This window comes from Choloepus didactylus, chromosome 6, assembly GCF_015220235.1.
Source record: "Choloepus didactylus isolate mChoDid1 chromosome 6, mChoDid1.pri, whole genome shotgun sequence".
In the NCBI taxonomy this organism is placed as follows: domain Eukaryota; kingdom Metazoa; phylum Chordata; class Mammalia; order Pilosa; family Megalonychidae; genus Choloepus; species Choloepus didactylus.
The window spans coordinates 104,147,299-104,172,610 of NC_051312.1; the positions used below are offsets into that span (position 1 = coordinate 104,147,299).

Consider the following 25,312-nt stretch of genomic DNA (forward strand, 5'->3'; position numbering starts at 1 on the left):
CAAGTTTCTGGTGAAAGGGTCCAGCATGACAAAAAAAGGTCAACTGCTATCTCTGCAAATAGTGCAGAATTCATTTATAATAACTGAAAGAAATTAAATGAGAAGTCTTGAATTTAGGGAAAGAGAGAAATTATCCATGCAAAGGAAAGGAAACTGATGCACACCCCTTACCAGGAGAGGAAAAGGAGGCAGCAGAATAAAAGCAGAATAAATATTGATTCACAACAAGAAGTTTACTTTTAAGAAACTTTCTTGAAATTCTGACTGCATTTCTCAACAATACAAGAGAAACTGTATGAATTTTACTTTGGGTGATGCTTTACTTCTGTTTGTTTGTTTTTAACCAGCTGGGCATATCAGAATCACATGGGACTTTACTAAAATATCCATGCCAATTAGTACTGTGCAATAACCGATTGCACCATTGGAGCTCCAACTGCTCCAAATGCAGCTTGAACTTACAAGTTTGGCATTGCTCTGCTCACACTGTCTTTTGAAATAATTAGAATAAGCAAACTCATAGAGTCAGAATCTAGAATATAGGTTACCAGGGGAAGAGGAGGGGGTAGCAAATGGGAAGTTAAGACTTAAAAGGTACAGTGTTCCTATTTGGAATGATGAAAATTTTTGGTAATGGATGGTAGTGATAGTAATGCACCATGAACATAATTAGCAGCACTGAAATATTTATCTGAATGTGATTAAAAGGGGAAACATTGGATTGTATATATGGTAACAGAATAAAATAAAAAATAAATCCATGAAACTACGTAACACAGACAGTGAACCCTAAGTTATACCATGGACTATGGTTACTAGTACAATCATAAAAATGCACTATCATCAATTGTAAGAAATGTTCCACACCAATGCAAGGTGTTAATAATATTGTGGTGTGTGGGAACCCTGTATTTATGATTGTTCTGTAAACCCACAACTTCTCTAATAGAGAAACAAAAATTTATATATATATATACCTATATATACATACATGCCTAGGTTTCCTGTCCTACTCAGATGTTCTGATTTAGTAGGTATGGAGTGAGGTCCAAGACTCAGATTTTTTTTTTAAGTGGAGATGTAGAGATATTGATGGAAAAACACAATCTCTGTTAATACTGTTTACATCCCTGGTGAAGTACCACTCTGTTATATATTTTAGCTATCTAATTTGATTACATATCACCCCCTAAAATGTGATAAAGTATGAAATAGATTTCATTCATTTAAATTTAAAACTGAATACTTTCTGAGAATATTGGAACATTCCCTTGAGTAATTTGACACTAATGGACTGAGAGTCATTGTTAACTATACTTGATCTCTCTTTTTCTACTCCGTTTAATCTAATTAGACACATATTCTAATAGACCATTCCTACCTTATACATCTTTCACTCCCTCCTGCCTTTTTTCTTTTACATTCTGCCACTAATCTATGCCAGAAGTAACGTCTTAACCTAACTAGTGTCTCCTGTTCAATTCTATTCTTCCACTGTTCCACCTTATTAAAAACACACACACAGACACATACATACACATGCGCACACACACCCTTTTTCAAAGCATCTTTTATTTTCTTTTTACTTTTTTCCCCGTTTTCTACTGGAAAAAAAAAATCTTTAGCAGCTCTCTGTGACATAAAACTCCAAATCTTTTCTCCTGACCTGGAGGGTTTGCTGTCATTTAAGCCCAACCTGCCTCCCCAGCATCAGTCTTCAGCCCCAGATGAACTCCAGACTGAAGCCTTTCTGTTCCTTCACTGGCTCCTTAGCCTGCTTAAACTCTGTGGATCTTTCCTCTTTTATAACTGCCCCTAAGCCTTCACCTGCTTCTCCAAAGTCAGATTCAGTCCTGAAACCTAGGTTTGAAGATTCAAACCTTCAGTTTCTCCAGCTTCTAAATTGCTAGAGCATGTGATGACTCCGACACAAGTTTTAGCTGTGCACAATATTCTCTACCCGACTCAGTTCAACCTGAGGCCAGAGTCCTTTCCCCCTCCAGTGTTTCTCCCCCACCTCCTGCCCTCCTCCACCCAAAGCACAGGCACATGAAGTCATAGAATAAACACAGAACATCTTCTGAAGCATATATCTTTTGTCAAAGACTCTTGAGAAGAAATAAATTTATCTCAAAGTACTTTCAAAACTTTATTTTCACATTAAGTCATATGCAAATATTTTGTAATGGAGAATACATGATATTTAACTAAAACTAAAACACGTAACTTTAAAGTATGTGGGTTGTATATTACATCCAGCTCATGTGGATCCATGCCATGTGCCCTGTTGGTTTACAAGCTCTCTTTCTCCTGCCTTTGGGGACACTGATGGAAACAGATGAGCCAAGCTGTATTGATCTATTGCATCCAGAGCCTCGATGGTATTTTAGCTATCTTTCAATGCAATAAAGAGCCAAGTATACTGCTCTTTATACAGTAAGTGCTCAATAAATAAGAATCACTAACCTATACATTATAACACTAAATATAAATTCCTTGAGAACACTCAGATGAAATTTTACTTTTTTAACTTACTTTGTGGATTCAGGTTCAATTGGTCACTTATAGGTGGCTACATAAATTATTGCAGGGTTTATTTAATAATTACTAGTTTTAAAAATGTTCTGTACTTCTTATGCTTTGCTATAGTCTATTCACGATAATTTCAAATACTTCAATTATTTAAAGGAAATAGAATGATTGCATATTTGGATTAACATTGGTTCAGTATCTGGTCTATTTTGAAAGATGTTATTTTATCACTTTAAGATTTAGGAAAAGAAGGAAAAACTAAAACAAAACAATAAGACAAACAAACAAACCAGTTATTTGTTTAGAAAAAATACAAAAGGAGACTATTACATAAAAAGATAAAAATAAGTTATGTAAGTGACTGAATGAACGATTGATGGGAAGAGATAATTTATTAAGGGATTGCTTTCCTAAAGGGGTATAAAATTTATTTGATGGAGGGACTTATCTTCCTGGTTCCAATGTTTTCTGTTTTCTTCTTGTTCCTGTGGTGTGACTGCCAGTGGTTTGTGTGTCTGATTTCCAGTAGCATCACCCTCATCAGGTTTTAGCTGCTCCTCTGAGGATGGATTCCCAATGAGATGCTTGATGCCTCAAGGTAGATTTTCCCATCTTGGCCTACCAGCACCCGGGAGAGGTGTCTACTGCTGGCTCTTTCTGACCACAGTTCTCTACACTCCAGCCTCTGCATGGTGAACATGGATGACCTCTGACCTGGGACTATCCAGCAAACTTATCCTCCAACTAATGGGCTACATACACACCTTCTCTAATGAGGTCTGAATCCCAGCCTTGGGGAAGGGGCTTCCTTCAAACTTTGTTCTTTCTTTGAGTACTCTTCCTTAGCCCAACAGTATTCTTTAGTGTTTGGTTTATCCCTTTATAATTGCCTGTTACAGATAATTTATATTATAACAAAACACTAAATAATGGCAATAGCCTGGGATTCACCTCATTGATGTTCAGCCTGCAGAAAGAAAAAGGTATTCAGTGGCAGAAAAAAAAAAAAAAAAAAGAATTAAATATTGAGCTCAATCTTTTCCTTCCTCTTAGGAAAATTCCTGACTTTGTTAATTAACCCATAGAAGAGCACCAGTTGAAGTAATGGATGGCCCAGGTACATTGCAGAAGGAAATGGCTAAAAGTGAGCTATTTGGAGATAAGTTGAAACTCCAAAGTACCTTTCTTTACCCACAGATTTCTTCTAACTAAATCTAGCTCAGTGCCTGATGCATAAATAGATACTCACAAATGTTCTTGAGTAGCCAAACAAATGTGATCTATGTATTCTTTCTGCCCATAGCATAGTATGATTTGAAATCTCTATATTCTTATTTGTAAGATTATAATGACAGTATTAATCTACTGAGTTCCCAGAATATTTTAAAATATGGTACATGCCACAGATCTTACTTTTATGATCAACCATGCATAGTGCATATAATCTTCAAAAATATTCTAACCTTGTGAGATAGATCATGTGAGTAAATCCATCTTCATTTTGCAAAGTCAGTTCAACAAACTGAATTAATTGTCTTTTATGTTCCAAGAATTGGAATCTTTCCTTGGGATAAGATGTTTAACACAGTCCATATGCTAATCAAACTTATAGTATAGTGATGAATGCAAAGGTATGAAAAGACTACATATTACAGTATGATTAATGTTATTCCATAGGAAAGACAGCATAATGTTGAAGTACATAATAGAGATATCAAACTAAATGTTGAAGTGTCATATCAGGAAAGAAGGAGACTGTTCCAAGCACAGGGAATAGCATGGACTGAGGCTGGGATGTAAGAGTGATCATACCAAATTCCTGACATTGGATGAAATTTTATATAGTTGATGTAGAGACTGCTTGGAAAAAGTCACAGGAAAGACGAGTATTGTCTTGTAAGTTGAGAAACAAGGAAGATATCACAGGTTAATAACTTCTTCACAGCTAGATAGTGCTGGTTTGGCCCGAGATTGAATTCAGGTCTCCTTACCTCTGACTCAGTGCTCTTTCTCCTGCACTATGCTGCTGCCTCAATTGAGACACTGAACAGAATGAGGACCAGACACTCACATCAAGCTAAATGAATTTGCTCTGGCCCCATGTTTTCTTCAGTCTGCTAAGTGTGGTAGCTGTTAACAGACCAAAAGAAAGTGAGAATTCCTTCCTGCATCTTTTTTTAAATACAAATTTTCTTTAGGATTTCAAATAAAATCCTCTTTCCTCTTCAAAACATCTTGAAAAATAAAGATTTGCAGTCATGTCGTGATAAGCTAATAGAAAGACAGTAAAGCTCTAAAGTGTGCTGCACTAATTAACTGAACCATTTTTAATCAACATTCACCTTGTTAGTTGGCAAGTCTGCTGTCAGGTCAGAGTATCGAGGAAACTAGATCTGTTTTCTTTCTTTTGAAAAGAACTGCATCCTTTGAAGCCTCACTTTAAAGAATGCAGACATGTGTCCATGCATGTTCATGGTCTTCCTTGTCTTACTTCTTTACTGATCTTGAAATTTGACTTTTCCTATTACAAGTGATTTGTTGATTGCATGGTGAAGCTTCATAGAAAGTGTGTCATTTCTACCTAATGTGTTTTGTGAAGGCTGAAGTTCGGCGATTTGGTTCTAAAATCTGTATCATAGCTTTTAAAGGTCTATATCATAGACCTCTTTTCTAAAAGCATAATTAATCTGTCCTGGAGAATTGCCTCTGCTCTCTGCCCCAGGACTTTTAGTCGGCTTTCTTGCAGAGCAGCACACATTTGCTCTGGTTTTCCACTCCGTGCTGGTCTGAGAAACCTGCCTCTTATTTAGGGTGATTGGAGTTGGGGAGCACATTTTCCACCTCGGCATTTAATTGCCACACTTGTTTTTACCTTTTCAAGCTCAACCATTCTCAAACATCTATGATGTGTTAGGTAATAAAGGCACAATGATTAGTGAAACTTTGCCCATGCTTTTAAGGAGCTCATGTTTCAGTGAAGAAGAAAAACAGAAAACAGAAAAAGACAAATGAAAGGTCACAGAGACTTTAAGGAGGTCCTACTCCTTTGAGGCATGTTCTACATGATAAATCAGAGTGTGGTGGGTAAAGGAGAGGAAGGGCTTTCCAGGGAGAAGACAATGAAGGCATTACTGTGAACTTCGTATGTTTGGGGAATTATATGACTTTTGAGAAGGGAAAGGTGGAGACTTTGTAGTGAGGGATAGAAATGAATCAATGCTGATATTTGAAATGTATTCATCGGCACTGCTTCACCAGTTGGTTACAGTTTGCATCTGTTCTGATTGGATTTGTGATTTACTGCTTGTTAAATACTTTATATATCACAGTATCATGGAAAATCATTATAAATTGACAGATTATGGCCATGTTTTACAGAGCCATGTATACTAAATTCAGGATTTTGGATATGAAGGCAGACAAGAGTCAACTAAGATTATTATGCAGAAGGATAGAGAAAACAACTCTCAAGAAAATGTGGAAGATAGATTGAGGGGGATAACAGGAAGCTTTTTAAATTCATGTTGTTAGTCCTATTTGGCAAATGAGAGGAGTAAAAATAACTTTATTAAAAAGATTATTCTTTACACCCAAACAGTACATTCCATATTAAACTCAGCATGTTCATTCTTTTATTTTAGATAAAATTAAATTACTCAGGGTTGAATAAGGAGTGATTCAGTTGAATAAGTTGAATAAAGTGGTTCAAATACATTGTCTGTTCTAATAATTTTGAACATTATGTTCAAGGATGCTGATGTCAAGAAAAGGCATTTGTTCTTGGTCTCATCTCCACTGAGAACCACTGCACTCAAACTACCCCTAACTTCAACCATCATTCCCAATACTGTCTCACACTGTGACCCATCAGGAGTCCTTAAACCTCAAGAGGAACTTAGAAGAAAGTGGAGTTTCTATGCAAACCATGAGTAATATTGCTGAATAAATATTCAAAGCTTAAGTCCTGATACGTTTTGTAAGTAAGCAGAACCATCTTCACAGATGAAAAAACTTTAGATTAGGGTTCTGCAAACTTTTTCTGTTAAAGGACCGGATAGTAAATACTGTAGGCCTTGTAGGCCATATGGTTTCCATTACAAGTATTCAACTCTGCTGTTTAGCACAAAAGCAGTCACAAGCATTACATAAAGGAAGGTGAAGGTGTTCCAATAAATTTTATTTTAAAAAACAGGAGGTGAGCTAGATTTGGCTCATGGTTCTTAGTTTGCCAGCCCCTGCTTTGGAGTGATTTATCACAGCATCCTCCAATTAATAAAAATATGTTCCTAAAATAATTGTCTACATTTGCTGTGAACTCCACCAAACATACCAATATCCTAGAAAACACTGGCAAAGCAAATGACTTTCATTGCCCCACAGAATAATATTGTTTCCTTTTATTTCTTCACAAATGTTTGCCCACACTTATATAGCCACTTAAATTCTTTCTATTTCCTGAAAATTGAAATTTTGTCAGAATTTTTTCCTGGACAGTAGTACAGCTCAAGAAGTCCATTTAATCATTGCATTTTCTGGTTTAAAGGATGTTGGATTGCTCCAGGTTTTATTTATCTTACTAAAACAAAACAAAAACCCGTGAGAAATCTCTCTTTTCAAAATTACTCTTAATTCATATTTTGCATCTACTAAAAATAATCTTTCTTAGTAATAGGCAAAAATAAATTAATATTTTATACCATAAATATCAACTTTCTTACTTAAATTAAGGATTATCTAAGATCCAGAAGGAGATTCTCTTTGCCACTAAGCAAGTTAGTTGTCTCAGTTTTCATAGCTATAAAATGAGGCTACTAGTAATAGCTTCCAAATAGAATTGTTATGAAAAGTCAAGGGATTAATACATGCAAAGCTTCTATTTGCAACACAGAAAAAAACACTGCAAAAAGAGCTATCATTATCATCCAAGTATTATTTAAAATTTTAGAATTTCGTCTAAGCAATCATTCCTGAAGCTAAAGCTGCCAGAACCCTACGAGATGCAGATGCCGCTAAAGCCATAATCCTCAAGACAATGACATCAATTTGTTTCATCCCTTACATGGGAAGCTCCTCAGGCATCTGGTGATGTCAAGGTCTTCTGTTCACCTCTTGGGTATTTTCGGTTGTCAGATTTACAGCACCTCACAAAGTGACTGGTTTCATTTAACTTTCACCTATGTATTCAGTAAGCTTGGTGACCATGGATGAGGCAAGTTACATCTTTGAGCTTCAGATTCTTCATCTGTAAAGCCAGGTTATCTATCAATTTCAGAAGGCACTCGTAAGAGATAGAAGAGAATCTCATCCCTCACTCCTCACATTTCAACAGGGATAGTGGGGAGGAATTTCCACTCTCCAGGAGGGAAAAGCCTGGCAGGCAAATGCCCTTCATCACCACTTGGGAGACGTGACTCAACTGACCGGTGAGACTGGAGGTCATGGAGCACGGCTGACTCAGACTTTTCTTTTCATAGAGCATCTGTCCTCTGAACTTAAAGTTTTCCTGTTGTCATTCTGAAAGCCATCTAGTAAAACAGGAATCCTGTGATTGTCCAGCTCTGCCTGTGACTCTGAATAGGAGGCAGTGTTAGGAAGTCCATATGGTCACGATCAAAGACTTGGTCTCGTTAGCTAATATACATTAATGTGTGCGACTCACTCCTATTGGTTTTTGACTTGAGAACAGGGCTTCTGGCTAATCAGTCTTTCAAACCCTAACAGTGAGTGTCCATTACAGTACTTCATGGGAGAGTAAATGTGTACATGTGAAATTTGTTGTTGTGTTAAGACCAAATTTTCTCCATTGTCATGGAGCCAAATCTGCCTCTTTCTATTGGTTTTACTGACTGGAATAATATAAAATAATATATGAAACTTCTTATTAAAAGTAAAATTTTCCATTTCTACAGCCTTCACTGACAAATTTTCAACCTTTTATCCCCCCCGAATCACACCCATACATACACACACACATGCATGCACCCCTTCTTCATTTGCCTTCAAATTTACAGATATTAGAGGCCAACAAATAATTTTCCCATTTTCAAGCCTTTAAATATGCTGTCCTCTGGCTCTGATATATTATTTTATTTCTGCTCCAATTCTAGAGCTGACCTTCTTAGCTTACCAACTCCAGCTGTGCTTTAAATGCCACCTCCTCCCACATTTTAGAGATTTTATACTATTAATTGTCCCCTCTCTCTCATTTATTAAATCCTTCCATTCTACCTGAATCCTAAAAGTAAACAACCAATCAAGCAAACCTCAGTGACTGGCCTTTGTATATAATATATAAATCCTATGAGTCCTAAAAAGAATAATTTAAAAAATAACTAAAAATGTAAATTTTAGCATTATCAATAATTCCATAAACAAAGTCAAATTCAAATGACAAGTGGGAAAAATATTTTCAACACGTCAATGGCCTAGTTTCCTTAATTCATATTTATTTATCAATAAAGAAAAATAAATGGAAAAAATGAAATAAATGCATCAATAGATAGTTTGCAGAAAACAGAAATACATGTCACTTTTTGATACAAGAAAATATATACAATCTCACTCAACATTAAAGAGCTACAAAGTAAAACAGTACTATGATATTTTCCATCTATAAGTTTAGCAGAGATCAAATAATTTTATAATACTCATGTTGATGAGAATGTGGAAATATAAGCAGTTCTTACTATATAGCTGTGTTCATAGCTCATTTTTCATAGTCATAAAATACCTTTTGGAAAAAAATAAAGATACCATGTTAAAAAACATCAGTTCACATTTCCTTAAGGTATATAGTTTTATCGTTTCTTTTCCTTTGCAGTTTAACTTCTCAAAACAGTGGCTTCTATGTGCTGGGTTCATTTTCTCACTACCTATTCACTTCTCAGCCACTTCATTCTTAATCTGCCTTTATCACTGCATTCAGCTGTCTCTTGCTAAATCATCAAATACCCTCACCTCCATTAATCCAAAAGGCCCTTTCAGAAGAGTACTCTTTTCACTTGATCTCCTAGAATCATTTTGACACTGGTGACCTCTCCTTTAAACATTCAATTCCATTGGCTTAGATGACACAACACATTCTTGGTTTTTCTGCTACATCTCTGGATTTATCTTCTCCCTATCTCCTTTTTTTAAAGGTACATCTTTTTTCCAGACAATAATTTTGGGGTTTCTCAAAGCTAAGCTCTTAAACTTCCTCTCTTTTAAGTCTATACACAAATGGCTTAAGTTAATACCTACACACAGATTACACAGAGGATCCATTCATTTCTGTTTACTTACTACTTATCTTTTTTGAACTCCAGACTTACAAATTTTCCTGCCTTCTTAAATATGTTTTAGTACATATTTGTGTGATGAAATGCACACATATTTTTGTGATGAAATGCACATCAAGTCAAGTTGTCCAAAATGAACTCATGACCTGCTCTGTCTACCTCATATTGAATTCTTTTCACATGTTCATCATATCCTTGAAAGAACTACCGTCCATCTTGTTACACAAGATAATAATCCAGAAGTCATCCTTTGCACCTTCCCTACCTTCCACAATATTCAACACATCAGCAATTCATACATATTTTAAATTTCTACATAGCTCTTGGACTGTCACCTTCTCACCATCTACCTCCCTTAGTCCATGATACTAATCATTTCTTTCAAGACTATCGGTCTCTTCATTTTCACCTTTCCTCTTCTAATCCATGCGTCACACTCCAGGTCACCTGTTGAAAAATCTCATCCATTATATCATCCCAACATCCAGAAAATGTCTTCACTCAGAATAAATATCCAAATAGTGTCTTCTGGGCTCCTTTCTAAACTTCTTTCACACACGTTCCCCTTACTCCCTGCGCTCAAACCATACCACAGTTCCATCTCACTTTGGAAAAGGTACAGATATTTGAAGAGAATAACTAAAGGGACCAGAGACCATATTGTTGCTTCCAAATGTTTGAAAGATTGCCACATAATTACTTTCAAAGTAAAGAATATCGACCAAGAAGTGGAACTATAGGGAGACTTTTAAAATTCAGATAAAGAAGACTTTTCTAACAAATTGCTCAGAAATTAATTAAAATGGTGCTCAAGTAAATGCTGAATTACTAATTAGCCAATGAAGGGATTCAATAATTTGATTAAAGGTTATAAATCTATTAATCCAAAATTATATGATTTGGGGAGATCTTCTCTGTATACAATATATACAGAAAATATATTCTGCTGCTGGCAATAAAAACATACACAGAAATGGCAAATATATTAAATACCAATCTGTTTCCCTTGTGCACATGTGATCAAAAAATATTTACTTGACAAATCAACCATGGGGCTAAAAAACAAATGCTGCTGTTTTGTCTTATTAATGTTGGCAACAACAGCAGGTAGGAGCTGTAGAATCCCTTATCTCCCATCAGAAAAACAAAACAAAACTGTTTCAGGTCTAGATGATTTACTCAGTTTCTTTGTCTTCTATTCTTTATACGTCTGTGGTAACATTGCACTTTTGAATGTAACAACACTGGCAGTGATCTTGTCACTGGGTTGTGTGAAACTAACTCCCAACAACTAGGGATGATTTTAGACAAAATGCATGACATTAATGAAGACAGAATCTCACTCAATATCATCTTTTATGGAGGATGCATGGCCTTACACCAAAATAATCCCATCAATCTATTGTCATCAGATCCAACAGAATAAAATTAGGTACATAAAGTAGCTGTCATAAAATGTAGCCAAGCAGGAGCTAAGGCTGATCACAGAAGGTCCGTTAAACATTTGAAAAATAAAGGAAGTATGCTTTCTTTAATGAGCCATCAAAAGTTAATAACAAATGGGCTGGCTTTCCACTTTGAACAGAAATATTGAGAAAAATGCAGTGGTTTCAATGGCTTTCTCTGTTCTTTAAATTGGCTGCCTACTGAGAAAAACTGTGTGATGCATGATAATTTTTAAAGGTATTGAATAGAAGAATCTTACCTGCCAGTGATAAATCCCAATGTTATTACCTCAGGAGTGAACCACATTCATACATTCACAATTATGATGTCCTCTTACTGATTCAGCAGCATCAGCAAGAATGAGCTCATTTGTGCCATTCCAGTGAATTATCCAGGTAATTAAAGTCAATCCCTATAGAAGCTAATCTTTTAGAAATTTGTAACAATGTGGATGATCAGGCAAGATAATAATACTTCTGTTAAATAAAACAGTTAGACAACTTTCCACTAATGCTGGAAAAACTGGCTCTGAAAGCAATTCTGCAGTTCCAAACCCCAAATTCTATGATTCTATGTTATAAACAAAGTTTACTTAGCCATTCCCAAAAATCATTTTCAAAAGCAACCACAGCAAGTTTGAAATGTGCTTCCTTCACAAGGGAATTGCTCAAGCATTTGAGAATCTATCTAATTTCCTTACAGTAATTTTTTGAGGACTTATGGAAACAACATCTTCATGTGTTGATTTCTGTTGTCATCATGAATCAGCACATGGCACATCTACTTATTTTCCATGTTTTTCTCCAGGCGTGAGTACTTTATGATATTTAAGCTGTACTTCCACTACAAAGATTAAACTTCCAAAGCATCTGTCCTTATGCACTAAAAGACACCCAAGCATGCTGCCAAATTCTTGGCATTACCTCCAGCCACTGACAGGTAAATCTTCTCTTTGTTACTCACCTGCCCAAAAGCAGAAATTCTCCCGCTAGACCCAGGCGCCTCATGGCCATGAGCAGACCCCTCACCGTCATGCCCTCACAGAAGCAGGCTACCACCCGGGCCTTGGGCAGGTGGCTCCTGAGCTTCTTCAGCAGCTTGTCGAAGCTCTGCTCCCCAGCATTGCTATAGATTTTGTAAGAGTGGGCGATGCAAATCCCTTCCTTGGCTGACATATCTTTGAAAGCCTCCATCCCGCTTTCTCCATAGTTGCCTGTGTGAAAACATAGATAAGCAGAGGAGCAGTGAAATGAGTGTTGGATTCATTGGGCACAATCAGAATTCAGAAGCGCTGGGAACATGAAATTCACTGGCTGGTGATGTTGGACTTGGAACCTAAAGAACTGGATCTGAGTTTCTGCTCTCTCCCTGACTTGTTCACTTTGGGCAAATTACAATGGAACAGCATCATACACATGTAAATTGAACTTTTCTGAGAGAGAGAATAGCATGAAGTGCAGGCAATTCAGCTCCCTTTTTGACTCAAAAAGCACATTTTCTAAGTGTGAGATTATGAAAGGCATAGGTCTGTTCTTTCATTCTATCTCACTTCTATTTGGTTCTCAGCGTATAATCATCTCACATCATTTATTGAGATTTTTGCATTTAAAGATACAGTATATAGATGCACTATGTATACTTTACATAGTACAGGCATTTTCATATAATTATTTTATGTAGTATTACATGTTATACATAATATTATATATATTATATATTAATAATTATGAGATCATTGTAAGACAAACAGCCATAGGTATACAAGGATGTAACTGGCCAAAAAATCAGTGAGACCTGGGAATTGGAAATTATTAAGGAGGGGGAGATCTCAAATGAATAAAGGAGTTCTGGGCATTCAATTACATTAGGGTTCACTATATGACTCTAATAAGGATAACTTAAGAATAATTGCCTCTGTATAGGATTTTAATCTTTGGAAAGTCACTTCATATATATGAGCTTCTGGCAAATCACATGAAAGTGATGAAGGTTGATATAATCATCTTCTCACAGCTCATAACACTGAAGTTCAATAGCAAGTTGGTGGCAGAGTCTTGGTTTGAGCATATATCTCCTGCTTACTGACCCTGTGTGTATTTCACTATACTACAGGTGCCTTACCGCAAATGTGATCCTCAGACTTTGAGGGAAGATTCTTGTATGGTTTTCTCCTAATTGACAAACTGCAAAGGGCAAAGTGGAGCAGGCCAACCTGAATTCCAACCAAAACACTGGGGAGCCAGTTGCATTTTATTTTATTTATTTATTTATTTTGCCTTTTCCAGAATAAAAAGGCAAATCTGAATTCAGAATTTAAAGCAAAGAAGCCTCTTTGATGATGGCAGGTGGGCAATCTGGTTGTTTTGCAATTAACAAAGTTTAAGGGACTCCTTCTGAAAAGTGTGCCCAGGGGCCTAAATTACTGCTTTTATACTGATCTGGGTAATTTAATATCTTTTGATTAATTTTTAGACCCTGCTGTTTTTCAACTGACTGTCTTGTACTTAATGCTTTGTTTTAATGCTGAGATATTTGCATAAATAATTTAAAATTAAGTACATAGTGGCCTCTTCTCATTTTATTTATATCTCTTTTATAAAGATGTTTCTCTCTTTTTAAAAGAGATGTCCTTCCCCTCATTACAGCCTTAAGTGCAATGAGTATGACATTTCAAACTCTATTTTCACTCATTTGTTTATATCAATCTCTTGCTACTAGACTATACATTTCTGCAAGGCAGATATTTCTATCTTCATACCAAAAATACTGTGGGTCATAGTAGAAACTGAACACACATTTTTCTTGACTGGAAAGAAAGAAGGGAGGTAAATGGTCCAAGGAATACTCCCAAATAGGGCCACAGAAATGAAACCTAGGTGTGTTGGATGCTAGATTTATGAAAATCTAAAGGATTGGAGTCAAAAGTTCTCATCATCTACCATGTACTCTCATCAAATTTCCTTGATTTAAAATGCCATTGTGATGAAAACCTTTGCAAACAAATATTTTTCCAAGTTTTGGCCAATGGGCCAATTATTTCAAATCCTACCATGGAGCCTTTCTATAGCATGACCCATATAGCATAGCATTCAGCATAAGGCAGGGCATTATTGATCTCATCCAGTGTGTTTATTATTGGAAATAGCAGGATCACATTTAGAAAATTCATATCAGCTAATACTTAGCAGAAAAAAAATCTAGTATTACACTAGAATCTCATATTCACTTCAGCAGAAAATATTAGTGAATCTAGAATTCAGTTGAGAAAAAAAAAGAACCTAGCATTACATAATTCTTTGCAGGAACATGGCTTTTGAACTACATGTATAAACTTTATTCACTTGAATGCTAATCAGGCCTACTGGATATTGTCAAAAAATATATGCCAAGTGGTTTGCTGAGTGGCATGCTGCATTGGTGACATTTTCTTCTGGTTACCACAAATGGGGCTAGTAAAAGAAGTCTGATCTTAAGAGTAAAGGTACAAGTTAACCATACAAATTCACTCATGGCAGAGGACATGAAATCAAATGAGGGCAAGAAGAATGCATGGCAGTTGTAATGGTCACACATGTCAAGGACAAGAGATCTGAGGGTCATCTTTGGTTCTGTGCTATAGGTTGCTGGGCACTAGAGTCAGAAGTTGTGATATCTAACCCTCCAATAGTTCCAGTTCATATAGTTGGGTTTAGCTAACTGATATAGACAAAATTAAAAGAGAACCAAATTTCAAAGAAGATAAAGTTCTAGAATTTTATTTTTTAATTTCTATGAAATAGCCAAGTAGAAATACCAAGTAGACAATTTGTTAAGGAATTTCTGGCTCAGAGAAGTCTGAGTTAGAACTAAATATTTGGGAGTCATCAGAATATGGACAACAAAAGTAATAGATGAAAGTCTAGAATGTGAAGGAAAGACACCTCTGGATTATACCCTAAAGAATTCAAACATTTATCCATTAGTAGTGAAGGAAAGGCTGACAAAGATAATGGAGAATAGAAACCAGGAGAATGCATTCTTATGGAAACCAATAGAAGAAAGTGGTCGATCTTCTTTTGTGCATCAGTTATGCTGAATACTAAAGTAAGATGAGTACTGAAAAGATCCACTGATTCTGGCAGCATAATAGAAGCCATATAGGAGTAGGCTGTGTGTGAATGGGAAGTCAGAAAGTGAAGAAAATATATTTATACAACTTCTTTGAGACATTTGGCAGTGAAGGGGAGCAACCGCCATCATCATGAACATTTCGTCTGGATCCTGAGGAATTATTTGGTTAAAAGTTCATAGTATGTACCAGGTACTGCATTAGTCACTTCAAATACTTCATCATCATCAACATCATCATCATGTATATCACCAAACCCTGTGAGCAAGTTATTTAGTCCTGTGGTTTTTCCAAAGTCACCTCTGCCATGTACCACTAAATGTTTTATTTGACAACAAGTCCAGATGCTACCGAATTGAATTCATCTCAGCAAATGCATATTAGTTAACAAATAAGTTTTGTTTAATTTACAGGAAAATTATAGATGCATATATGATTTAGAACTTAATGATCCAATCCACATCATCACTGAGAATTGGTGCTTAAAACAAAAAGCATTCATTTGTATACTTCCCAAAAATTACACAATGCTTACTTATAGCTTTTCTATAGAAAATGGCCTGTAAAATCAGAAGGGGACTCCTTGCAATAGACATGCCATATCAACCGGTATTATTTATTAACTAAATCTTTGCTGGGAAGGGAGGAGGGAACTTAGATGCACATGGTGAAGATAGGAAAAAATTGATTTTGATATTAAAAATATGCAATATTTTCAGTTTTTATTACTTTGGTATTATAGCTTAAATTGAGATTCAAAAATTTGAAAAATCATTTTATTAATCTTGCCCAAATTATCAGAGAGTTTGACTTATTTTGTTCTCTGGTTATTCTTCATAAAGGAAAATAAAATTTGAGACAGAAGGTTTGACCCAGATTCCATTCTAACCCTCCTGAGTTCAACTTACTTCTGCTTTCTTTGGAAGCTGGCAGCTTCACTACTGAAGCTTCCAGTGCATATCTCATTAAGAGTGATTCTATTTCCACAGATAGGACAAATCTCCATATGGAACTGTATGTCAATGGGTCAGGCGGATTGGCAAGTTACTCATTTTGCCTCTGTTTTCACTCACAAGTTACCTCCGATTCCCAATTCTAACTGGATCTAATGACAACCTAGAAATTCTCCCATCATCAGCTGACAGCAGAAAATCCTCTGCAGCACAGCCAAAGCAGTTCAAGCTTGACAGCCTTTGCTGAAAAGAAGTAACTTCTTTGACAGCAGCTCCCTGGCCTGCCACCACCTCCTACAACTTAGATCTGCACTGTCTGGGCTCTGTTGGTTACCAGAGTCCCTCTGGAAACTGTGTCTATGACAAGTACTGAAGGAGGGACTCAATTCGGAAATACCTCTTTGAACCATTGCTTGCTGCAGGATTCATAAAAGAGTAGAAAGGATTGAAATGTAGTGCAATGGCTGTGCTGTTGTTGCTGCCAAATTCTGAGCTCCATTCAGGAGTGGGTCAACCCTGCTGTGCTTGGGGATTATGGCCTTGGAACTCCTGATTATGGTTTAGACTTGTGTTGTCCACTATCACAGCCACTAGCCACATGTGGCTATTGAGCAGTTGCAATATAGCTGGTCCAAATTGACATGTCTTGTAAGTGTAAAAGACATACCAGATTTCAAAGACTTAGTATGAAAAAAAGAATGTAAAATATCCCATTAATATTTTATAAGATTAATTACATGATGAGATGATAAAATTTGGGGTGTATTGCGTTAAATAAAATGTATTTTAAATTAATTTCACGAATTTATTTTAACTTTTTCTTAAATTATTACATGGCTAGCATATTTCTATTAGACAGCACTGGTTTACACGTAAGAAGAGATTTACATCCTTTACCATTCAGGCGGGAATCTAAACTTCTTAGGAGACTATGGCATCCAAGTCTTACTATAATCTAGTGCCTAACATCTTTTTCCAGCCTCTCTGCCTGCCTTTTCCTTAGTAGTCCATGCTCCTACCGTACACCATGCTTTTTTACATTTCTACATTTTATGCAAATTACTTCTTCCTGAGACACTCTTCTCTACTCTCCACTTAGCTAATTCCTATTCATCCTTCAAGACTCAGCTGAAAGGGGCAGCATCCTTTAATTTGCTAATACTAAATAGATATCCTATACTGTGTTCTCACATCACTCCAGTATTGCAACATTTTTCCTGTTTTATTGTAATTGTTTATTTGTTTGACTCCCTAGGGGACTGAGCTAATCAGGGGAAAGGCTTGCATCTTAATTACCCTTTTAACTCCAGAGCCTAGGCAGTCTAAGTATTTGCTGAATAAATGCATTTTACAAAATGAACATAGACAATTTACTAAAGAACTACTATTGCAATTCATCTGCTATATATAAAGCAGCTCTAGTATGGGAGCTGCTCTGTATACACTGTGATCCAATGGACTGGGCTGGGCAAGTAACAAGGGCTCTGGATAGAATGAGGAGACAGCCTTTTAAATATCATTCTTCCATTTCTCCCCTACATGATCTTTGGGAAACTATTTGGCTTTTTTTGGTGAATTTGCCTCATCTATGAAATGACAGTCACTCTTAGAGAATGGGATTTTAGATCTATTATATTTATTATAATATAATTATTATATTATAATAATTACAAACAGAGAGTTTCATATGTTTTTCTTCATTGCTCATACACGTGCATACTCCACATTCCATTTTCTATTTCTAAATATATACTTTGAGACTTATGAATAATTTCTCAACTAAATTTCCTTTGTAAATTTAAAGAGGGTTCAAGAATTAGAAATTCTACTCAATACATAGTTTATTGGAAAGGTGAGAGATATAACATACGAAAAACAGTCTTCATTGAAGTGGCAAAACCTGCAATTTATTTAAATACTATTTATTCATTCCTGTTATATTAATATTTCTCAGACTTCATATAAAGCATGAGTTGGTCTTTTGTGTTATTCCTCCCTTTGCAATAGTGGTTTAGTCTGGTAAGGCATTTTTTGGTGCTCACTTTTTTCATGGACTCATGTCAGTTTGTTAAACTGATCCCCAAAATTGCAGACACTTTCCACCATTTGCAAGACACATTTTTCCATGTGTACCATATAAAGGAAAAACAAAATTTACTAAACACATTTCTAAAAGAATTGAGGCTGCTTAGTACTAATAACTGGAAATCCATAGAGAAGAAATGTACAGTCCCTCATAAATCAGATTAACTAGTGCATCTCTTTTCATACCAAAAATTCTCCAGATACATCTGTTCCAAGACAAGGACAAAACCCCAGGCCTGGGTCCAGAAAAGTTGCTGATTTTAGCTCTTTTCTGGAAGCAGGCCTAATTTCATGCATTATAGTATCTCAACTTCAGGTTTTATATACTCATAAATGCCACTATCTTACTAAATTGGGGTAGCCGGGAGGGATGGGTGGAAGAAGGCTGACGAAGATGGCTAGTTCTTAATCTTGGGTAGTTTCCATGGATTCTTGATTCAAAACCTTTAAGAAGAATAGGTTACATCCCAGTCAATATTCAAGCATTTATTAAAATGAATTTTAAAAATACCAGGATGAAGGGAGGAGTGTATGGTGCACAAATAAATACGTATGCTTGTTACTTAGTATAATATTAATAATCACAGAGGGCTTATATAAGATTCTCTCTCTCTCCATATATATATATGTATATACATATATTTATATATACGCTTAACACACATACATACAAAGTACTAGGTTGGATGTAGGTGGAGAGCTTAAAGGAAGAAGACGCTAGTGACTGGACACATTAGGTGACAAAACATTTGCATAATAATTCATTTTTCTCTTTCTGTTTTCCCATTTAATTGCATCTGGGCAAATTTAATTTATTTAATTGTAAGTTTATATGATTTATTTTTAATAATGGCTGTGTTTAACAACTGGCTCTGGAAAATTTAACGATTATGTTGAACATGACTTTCCAAACTGGCACCAGCATAACACTGGCCTATGCCAATAAAATCTCCTGAATTTCTGCTGGCCAGTGGTTTCTATCCTATTTTCAATTACTTCTTGTCTTTGAAAGGGCAATGGAGGCCCTGCTGGCAATAATAGACTCCTTTGGTATATCAAGAGCCAGATTATATCACATCTGGTTAGGGGTGTCAGGGAAATGTTTTCTCATGAAGTAGGATTTAAGTTGGGCCTTGCAGAAAGGATAGATTTTGGCAATCAGGAGATTACAGTCTATATGGAACAAACAGAATGCACGCAGGCAGACTGAGGTTGGTTGAAGTGGGGTGAAGATCCAGTCTGCTGCTACAGAGACTATTTGCAAGACAACAGTGAGAGTGAGGGCCAGAAGTAGCTCAATCCCTTGAATTACAGCTAACTTGATAGATAGACACAAGAAAACAGCTGCAACAGGTGATATGATCTGAACTGTACTTAAGAAACAGGACACTGGCAATAACGAAACAAGAGTGGAGTGATGGTGCAGGCGGAAAAAATAGAGTGTTCTCTTACAAAGGTTAGAAGTAATAAAGGCCTGAATTAGGATGGTGGCAATGGAAATGGAGACAGGAGGGATTGCAGGGCCACTCTGTAATATAATTCTGTGGAGATGATGCTCACTTGGAATACAAAGTGAATAGGGGCCTCTGGAATGAAACTATGTGGTCTTTTAAGAAAATAAAAAACAACTGACAAATTACTACTTCATGTGAGGTCAGATAAGAGGAATAGCAGAAAGCCTAGTTAGTAGGTAAATGCGGTAGGCTAGGTGAAAAATGATGGTGGCTTGAAAGAGAGAGGTGGTGGTGGACTCCATCTCCTGCATGAGCTGTTTATTTTTTTCATGTTCCCCAAGCACTGTGTATCCCCTGAACCTGACCAAAGCTTCTAGTTACAAAAGTTACCTGGATCTTTGTGTAAGAGGAAAGATTTTTGTCAAAAGCAACATAATATATTAGAAAGAGCTCCTTAACTTTGCAAAAGACAGACAGTTTTGTTCTTGTATCTGCAATTTCCTAGATACATGGCTCTAGATCAGTTATTTAAACATTTCTGAGCCTCAGTTTCTTAGATCAAATTGGATACTTTAGGAGAACCACAAGCCAAATGTGTGGCACAGAGTAGATACTCAGCAAATGCTAGCTCTTGTCTTAACTCTTTGGTAATTCCTTCTTCCTTATGGGCAGTCATATAACATAGGCATTTTGAAGAACGGCTCTGATGTTAGACTAAGTCTGAATTTCATGTGAGCTAATCAAACATGGACTCAAATCTTGGTTCTGCCACTTAATAATGTGGAAATTTGGGCAAGTTATTTAATCTGTCTAAGCCTTTGTTTTCTCATCTATAAAATGCTCATTAGGTGGTTTTGCATGTAAAAAATACTTAGAGCACAGCCTAGCACATAATAAAGTCTTGACAAACATTGCTATTAATAATCACATACATTTTTATAGGCTTTTATTTTTCTATCAACTTCTTAGATGCTGTATTTTCCAAGCCTTTTTATGGCCTGCTCATTTTTTCAGAGGCCCTTCTTATGTTGTCGTCTCCATTCTCAAAACTTCAGCTAATACCTATGGCTCCCAAATTTATATCTCCAGCTAAATACCCAATTTTACTCAATTATTACTAAGCATTCTTCCCAGAATTTGAAACTAAGGCTGCTCATTACATATGGTATTGCACTGTGTGTTCAACAGTGTTGCTACAAAGAAACAACATTTTAGTGTTTCTTAAAAACATGATCCCTATCCCTGGTGCCTGTGTAGGTACCTCACAAAGCAAATTAGAACAAACATAACCCTTGTCATCAGGGAACTTAATAGCTAAAGCATCTTGATTGGATTCACCAAGTGTTTTAATGAAATTACTATGGTCCAATTCTCTTGTCCTCATTTTGCCACTGATGAATCCCAGGATGGTACCAAAAGTGTTAACTTTTTTCACTCTGTTGCACTAATTTTTGCAGTTTTCCCATGCACTCTAATCCTTTAACCATACTTTTGGGATAGTAGATAGTTGTAAACCATTTGGGACCATCTAATGCAGAGGAATAGCAAGCTATTCCTCTGAAGCATATGGAGGCTGCCAATGTGGCATATTTCTTCCTTGTCCCTTGAGATATCTTTGGCTCTGCCCAAACCTTCAGGGGCACTTCTGGCTGGGAGAAATCCCTGAAATGTGAGTCCTATCTATTCCTAACTTTCTGCTGAAATAACGAGTGGTGTTAGGAATAGTTCTAGGACTCAGGATTATATTAGATCCTGATCTCATGGAATTTAAGCCAGCTATGAAAAAGGGAAATGGCCATGGTTGTGCTTTAAGTTTAACAAGAGCTCATTGTTGTCAATACAATTGTGATATCTTTCCAGCTTCCAAGAAGTTTCTCAGTGCCATGCCTATGCTTAGTTCCTTTTCCTGGCAATAGACCCCCCATCTCACTTTTTATTTGAGGTGAGTACACAACGCTCTTTTCACTTAAAACTCTTCAGTCCCCTGGCCTTAGTGATTGGCCTTTTGCCTAAACTGATATTCAGGCCTTTTACTTGGAATTTTTTTAAACTAAAGCTAATAGAGAGAGTCTCTTATCTCTTTATTCTCTGCAGGAGTGTGAGCCAAGTGTGGTCAGCAGTCACGATTATAGGCTTATGAAGGAAAGGAAAGAGAGAATGATGCCTCCAAGATAAAGCAGGAGTTGGAGGTGGAAAGAATGGATCTGTCAGTATTGTTCCCTGGTTGTAGTTGTCAGTTGCCCTACTATATCCCTACATTTCATGGTTACATAAAAATTGAATCCCTCTTCTTAGTTAAGCTAGCTTGATTTTGATTTCTATCACTTACAACCAAAGTGTCATGATTGTTTTCACACAAAAGTAAAAAAAATAAGTGTGGCATGGGGGAAGAAAGGATTCCATAGAGGTGTTAGAACTTTAGTTAGGCCATGAGGGAAGGATAGAAAAGAATACATACCTAGGAAGATGAGAGATAATTCCAGGTATAGGGCAGAACCTTATGTAGGGTGGGGAAAAGGGAAAATGGATATGAATTATGTTTGTGGCTGTGATCAGACTTTTCTGAATCATAGGGTCCATGTAGGTTAGCGATGTAAGGTAGAGCCAGAATAGAGCAGTTCTGAAGCCAGAGTTGCAACCTAACACAGTGGGCAATAAAGCCGTTTTATGTCTCAAGCATGAAAGTTACAGAATAAAGTAGTACTTTAAAAATATTCTCCTGGCACTGACTTGTAGGGGTAACTGGAGACAAAAATGGAGTGAGAGAGATCTAGTACAAGCTACTGAAAGAATCCAAGTGAGATGATAAGAGCCTGAAATAGGGTTTGGAGACATAAATGGAGAAGAAAGAGTTCATCATAAAGGCACTTCTATTAATATAACGTACTGTTGGAAAAATATTTTATCTGTATTTTATCTAAGAATCAAGGATGATTCCAAAGTTTCTAGACTGACACGTCAACTAACAGAGGGGAGAGTTGGTTGGTAAAGCTGGTGTTTGGCAGGAAAGATGAGGTGTTCTGCTTTGGACACATTGATTACCACAGGGCATCCACATAAAGACATTTTGGACCCAAATGTGAACCTAGGCCTGGAGCTCCCATCAGAAGTTTGAGAGTAGGGGATGATCTGGTTGTCACACATAGAGATGGGAGGCAAAGCCACTGAAACTGAGTAAAGAGAAACAAGAATGAGAGAAGAGAAAGGCAACTTATGGCAGGACTTTCCTCACAAGGAAACAAATGAGTAAAGGGAAGAAATTTTGTTGGCAATAATAATAATTAAAATAGCTCAGTAAATTCTAATCTTATCAAAAGTCATATTTTGGTAAGCTTTTATATACACAATCTCACTGAATGTTCAAAACAATCCAATGTGGTACATAATACATATTATGCCCATTTCTCAGATGAAGAAACTAGTCACATACTTATCAGGGACACAGAACAAGGACTCTAAACCAGTTCAGATGTCAAAGCCCCTGCATTTATATTCACAAGGCTGTGCTACCTACTGAAGGAAAGAAAAGTGATTGCTGGAATTAGGAGATTCACAAATGGTCTTCGACATGGAATCTAAGGAAGGAGAGGATTTCATAATGGAAAGGTGTTCCGTGGTGTCAGGTGCCACAGTGATGATAAGAATGACTAGGACTGAAAGAAGCCACCAGGCACAGTGGTTAGTGAACTGCCGCAGAGTCATCTTAGTGTAGCAGCGGGACATAGGTCAGACTTCAGAGTCCAAAGATGGGATGAGGAATAGGGGGTAGAAGAGTGTTTACAGACTACAAATTCTAATAAAAGAAAGTGAAAGAAAGGAGAGTACCATTTAAAACAGGTAAATCTACATTAGCAAGGTGCAAGCAGATGAGGGCACTGTTTATCACATGATATTTTCATTCTTCAGTGTCCTACAAATTGCTATCTACTGAGGAAAAATTACAGCTCTGTAATAAATGGCTTTTATTTTAAACTAAATTACTTCATTTGAATGTTTCACTTAACAGTGAAATGCATAACAATCCCATGATAACCATGGAAAAGCAACATGTTAGACACAATTAGGTCCAATATACAGATGAAAAAACTGAAGCTCAGAAATCTTCAGTAATGTGCTGAAGGATGCAAAACCAATACATATTAAGAATAGAAACTAGGCTGCTGGAATCTATCAAGTGTTCTTTGCATTGCATCACATAGAAACTTCTAAATCCAAGTATCACTTTGCTATTAGAAAAACCTAAAGTTTAATTTAGAAGAAAAATGAGAGGAGAGGATAAGAAATAAATATTATTTAGCATTGTCAGAGTATTCCTTAAAATCTTCCTGAGACTAATGAGAGCTATATGTCTCAGAAGATACATTGTCATATATAAGAAGAGTAAAAAGGAAAAAAAATATTATCAAAGGAAGAAAAGTACATCAAAGTACAGGAATCAATGCACAAAAATTGTGATGAAAGAAATTAAATTATCCAAGAATTATAATAAGAGAAGTGATATAAAACAGAGATAGTTTAAAGTGTTCATTTTATTGAAGTGTCTTCAACAAAATGGATAAATTCATCATAATTTAAGGTGAAGCTACAGATTTTTTCCTTCATCAAGACTTATATATTTTAAGTAGGAGAGCTTTCAGGATAGAGCAAAATAATTTTGTATGTTGATTATATCCTGAATATTCATGAAAGCAAAATAGGAAAAGCCATGCTATTATAGTGCTTTCACCTTAAAGACTTCTAGTAAATGACAATACACTCAGGAATTAACAACAGAAACAAATTAATAGTAAATATTTACTAAGCATTTATACTGTGAGGCCCGAGCACCGAGAACCATACACAGAACTTTGAATTCATGCCTTTGAGAAATCTACAATGGAGTTAAAGAAAGAAGACATGCTCACTTAAAACCGAGAAGAACAATTTGATACAATTTATTGTATAATAAAAAAACAGTGGAGTGGGATTTGGATAGGGTTTGGTAAAATTTGAAGTTCACTGAGGAAGGCATTTCAGTTGAAGGGAGAAAGACAAAGAGATGGGAACGTATAAGGTCGTTTTTAGTTAATGACCAGCTTGGCTTGACATGGAATCAATGTATAGTATATTAGAATGTCATTGGATGTTGAGCATGTGTTGAGTAAATTAGCCCCAAACTAACTGGTTTGAAAATCCTTTGACTTAATATCCAACTGTCATTTACTTTTACAAATATTATTCAAAGGAGAGGAGATATTTTATTTACATTTCTTAGTCTATATAACATTATTTGGTTAACTTTTTAATGTAAGTAGATGTAATACACACAGCAATTAAAGCATAAAACTAGGAGGCTAAAGAGACCTATATGGTTGAGGGGCCCACATTAAAATGGTATAGTCCTCTGAATAAACTATGAAAAGTTAGGTATGTATATTGTATCCCAAAAATCAAACACTAAAAAAAAAAATAAAT

General features: G+C 36.1%; 1 protein-coding gene across 3 annotated transcripts in view; it reads right to left on the reverse strand.

The window, feature by feature from the left end:
- Positions 1 to 25,312, reverse strand: part of GRM5 (glutamate metabotropic receptor 5) — a 554,896-nt gene that overhangs the window by 328,484 nt on the left and 201,100 nt on the right. For all 3 annotated transcript variants that reach the window (XM_037841016.1, XM_037841014.1, XM_037841015.1), the window contains exon 3: positions 12,222 to 12,471. In XM_037841016.1, the coding sequence (XP_037696944.1) occupies positions 12,222 to 12,471 (250 nt within the window). The remainder of the gene's footprint in view (positions 1 to 12,221; positions 12,472 to 25,312) is intronic.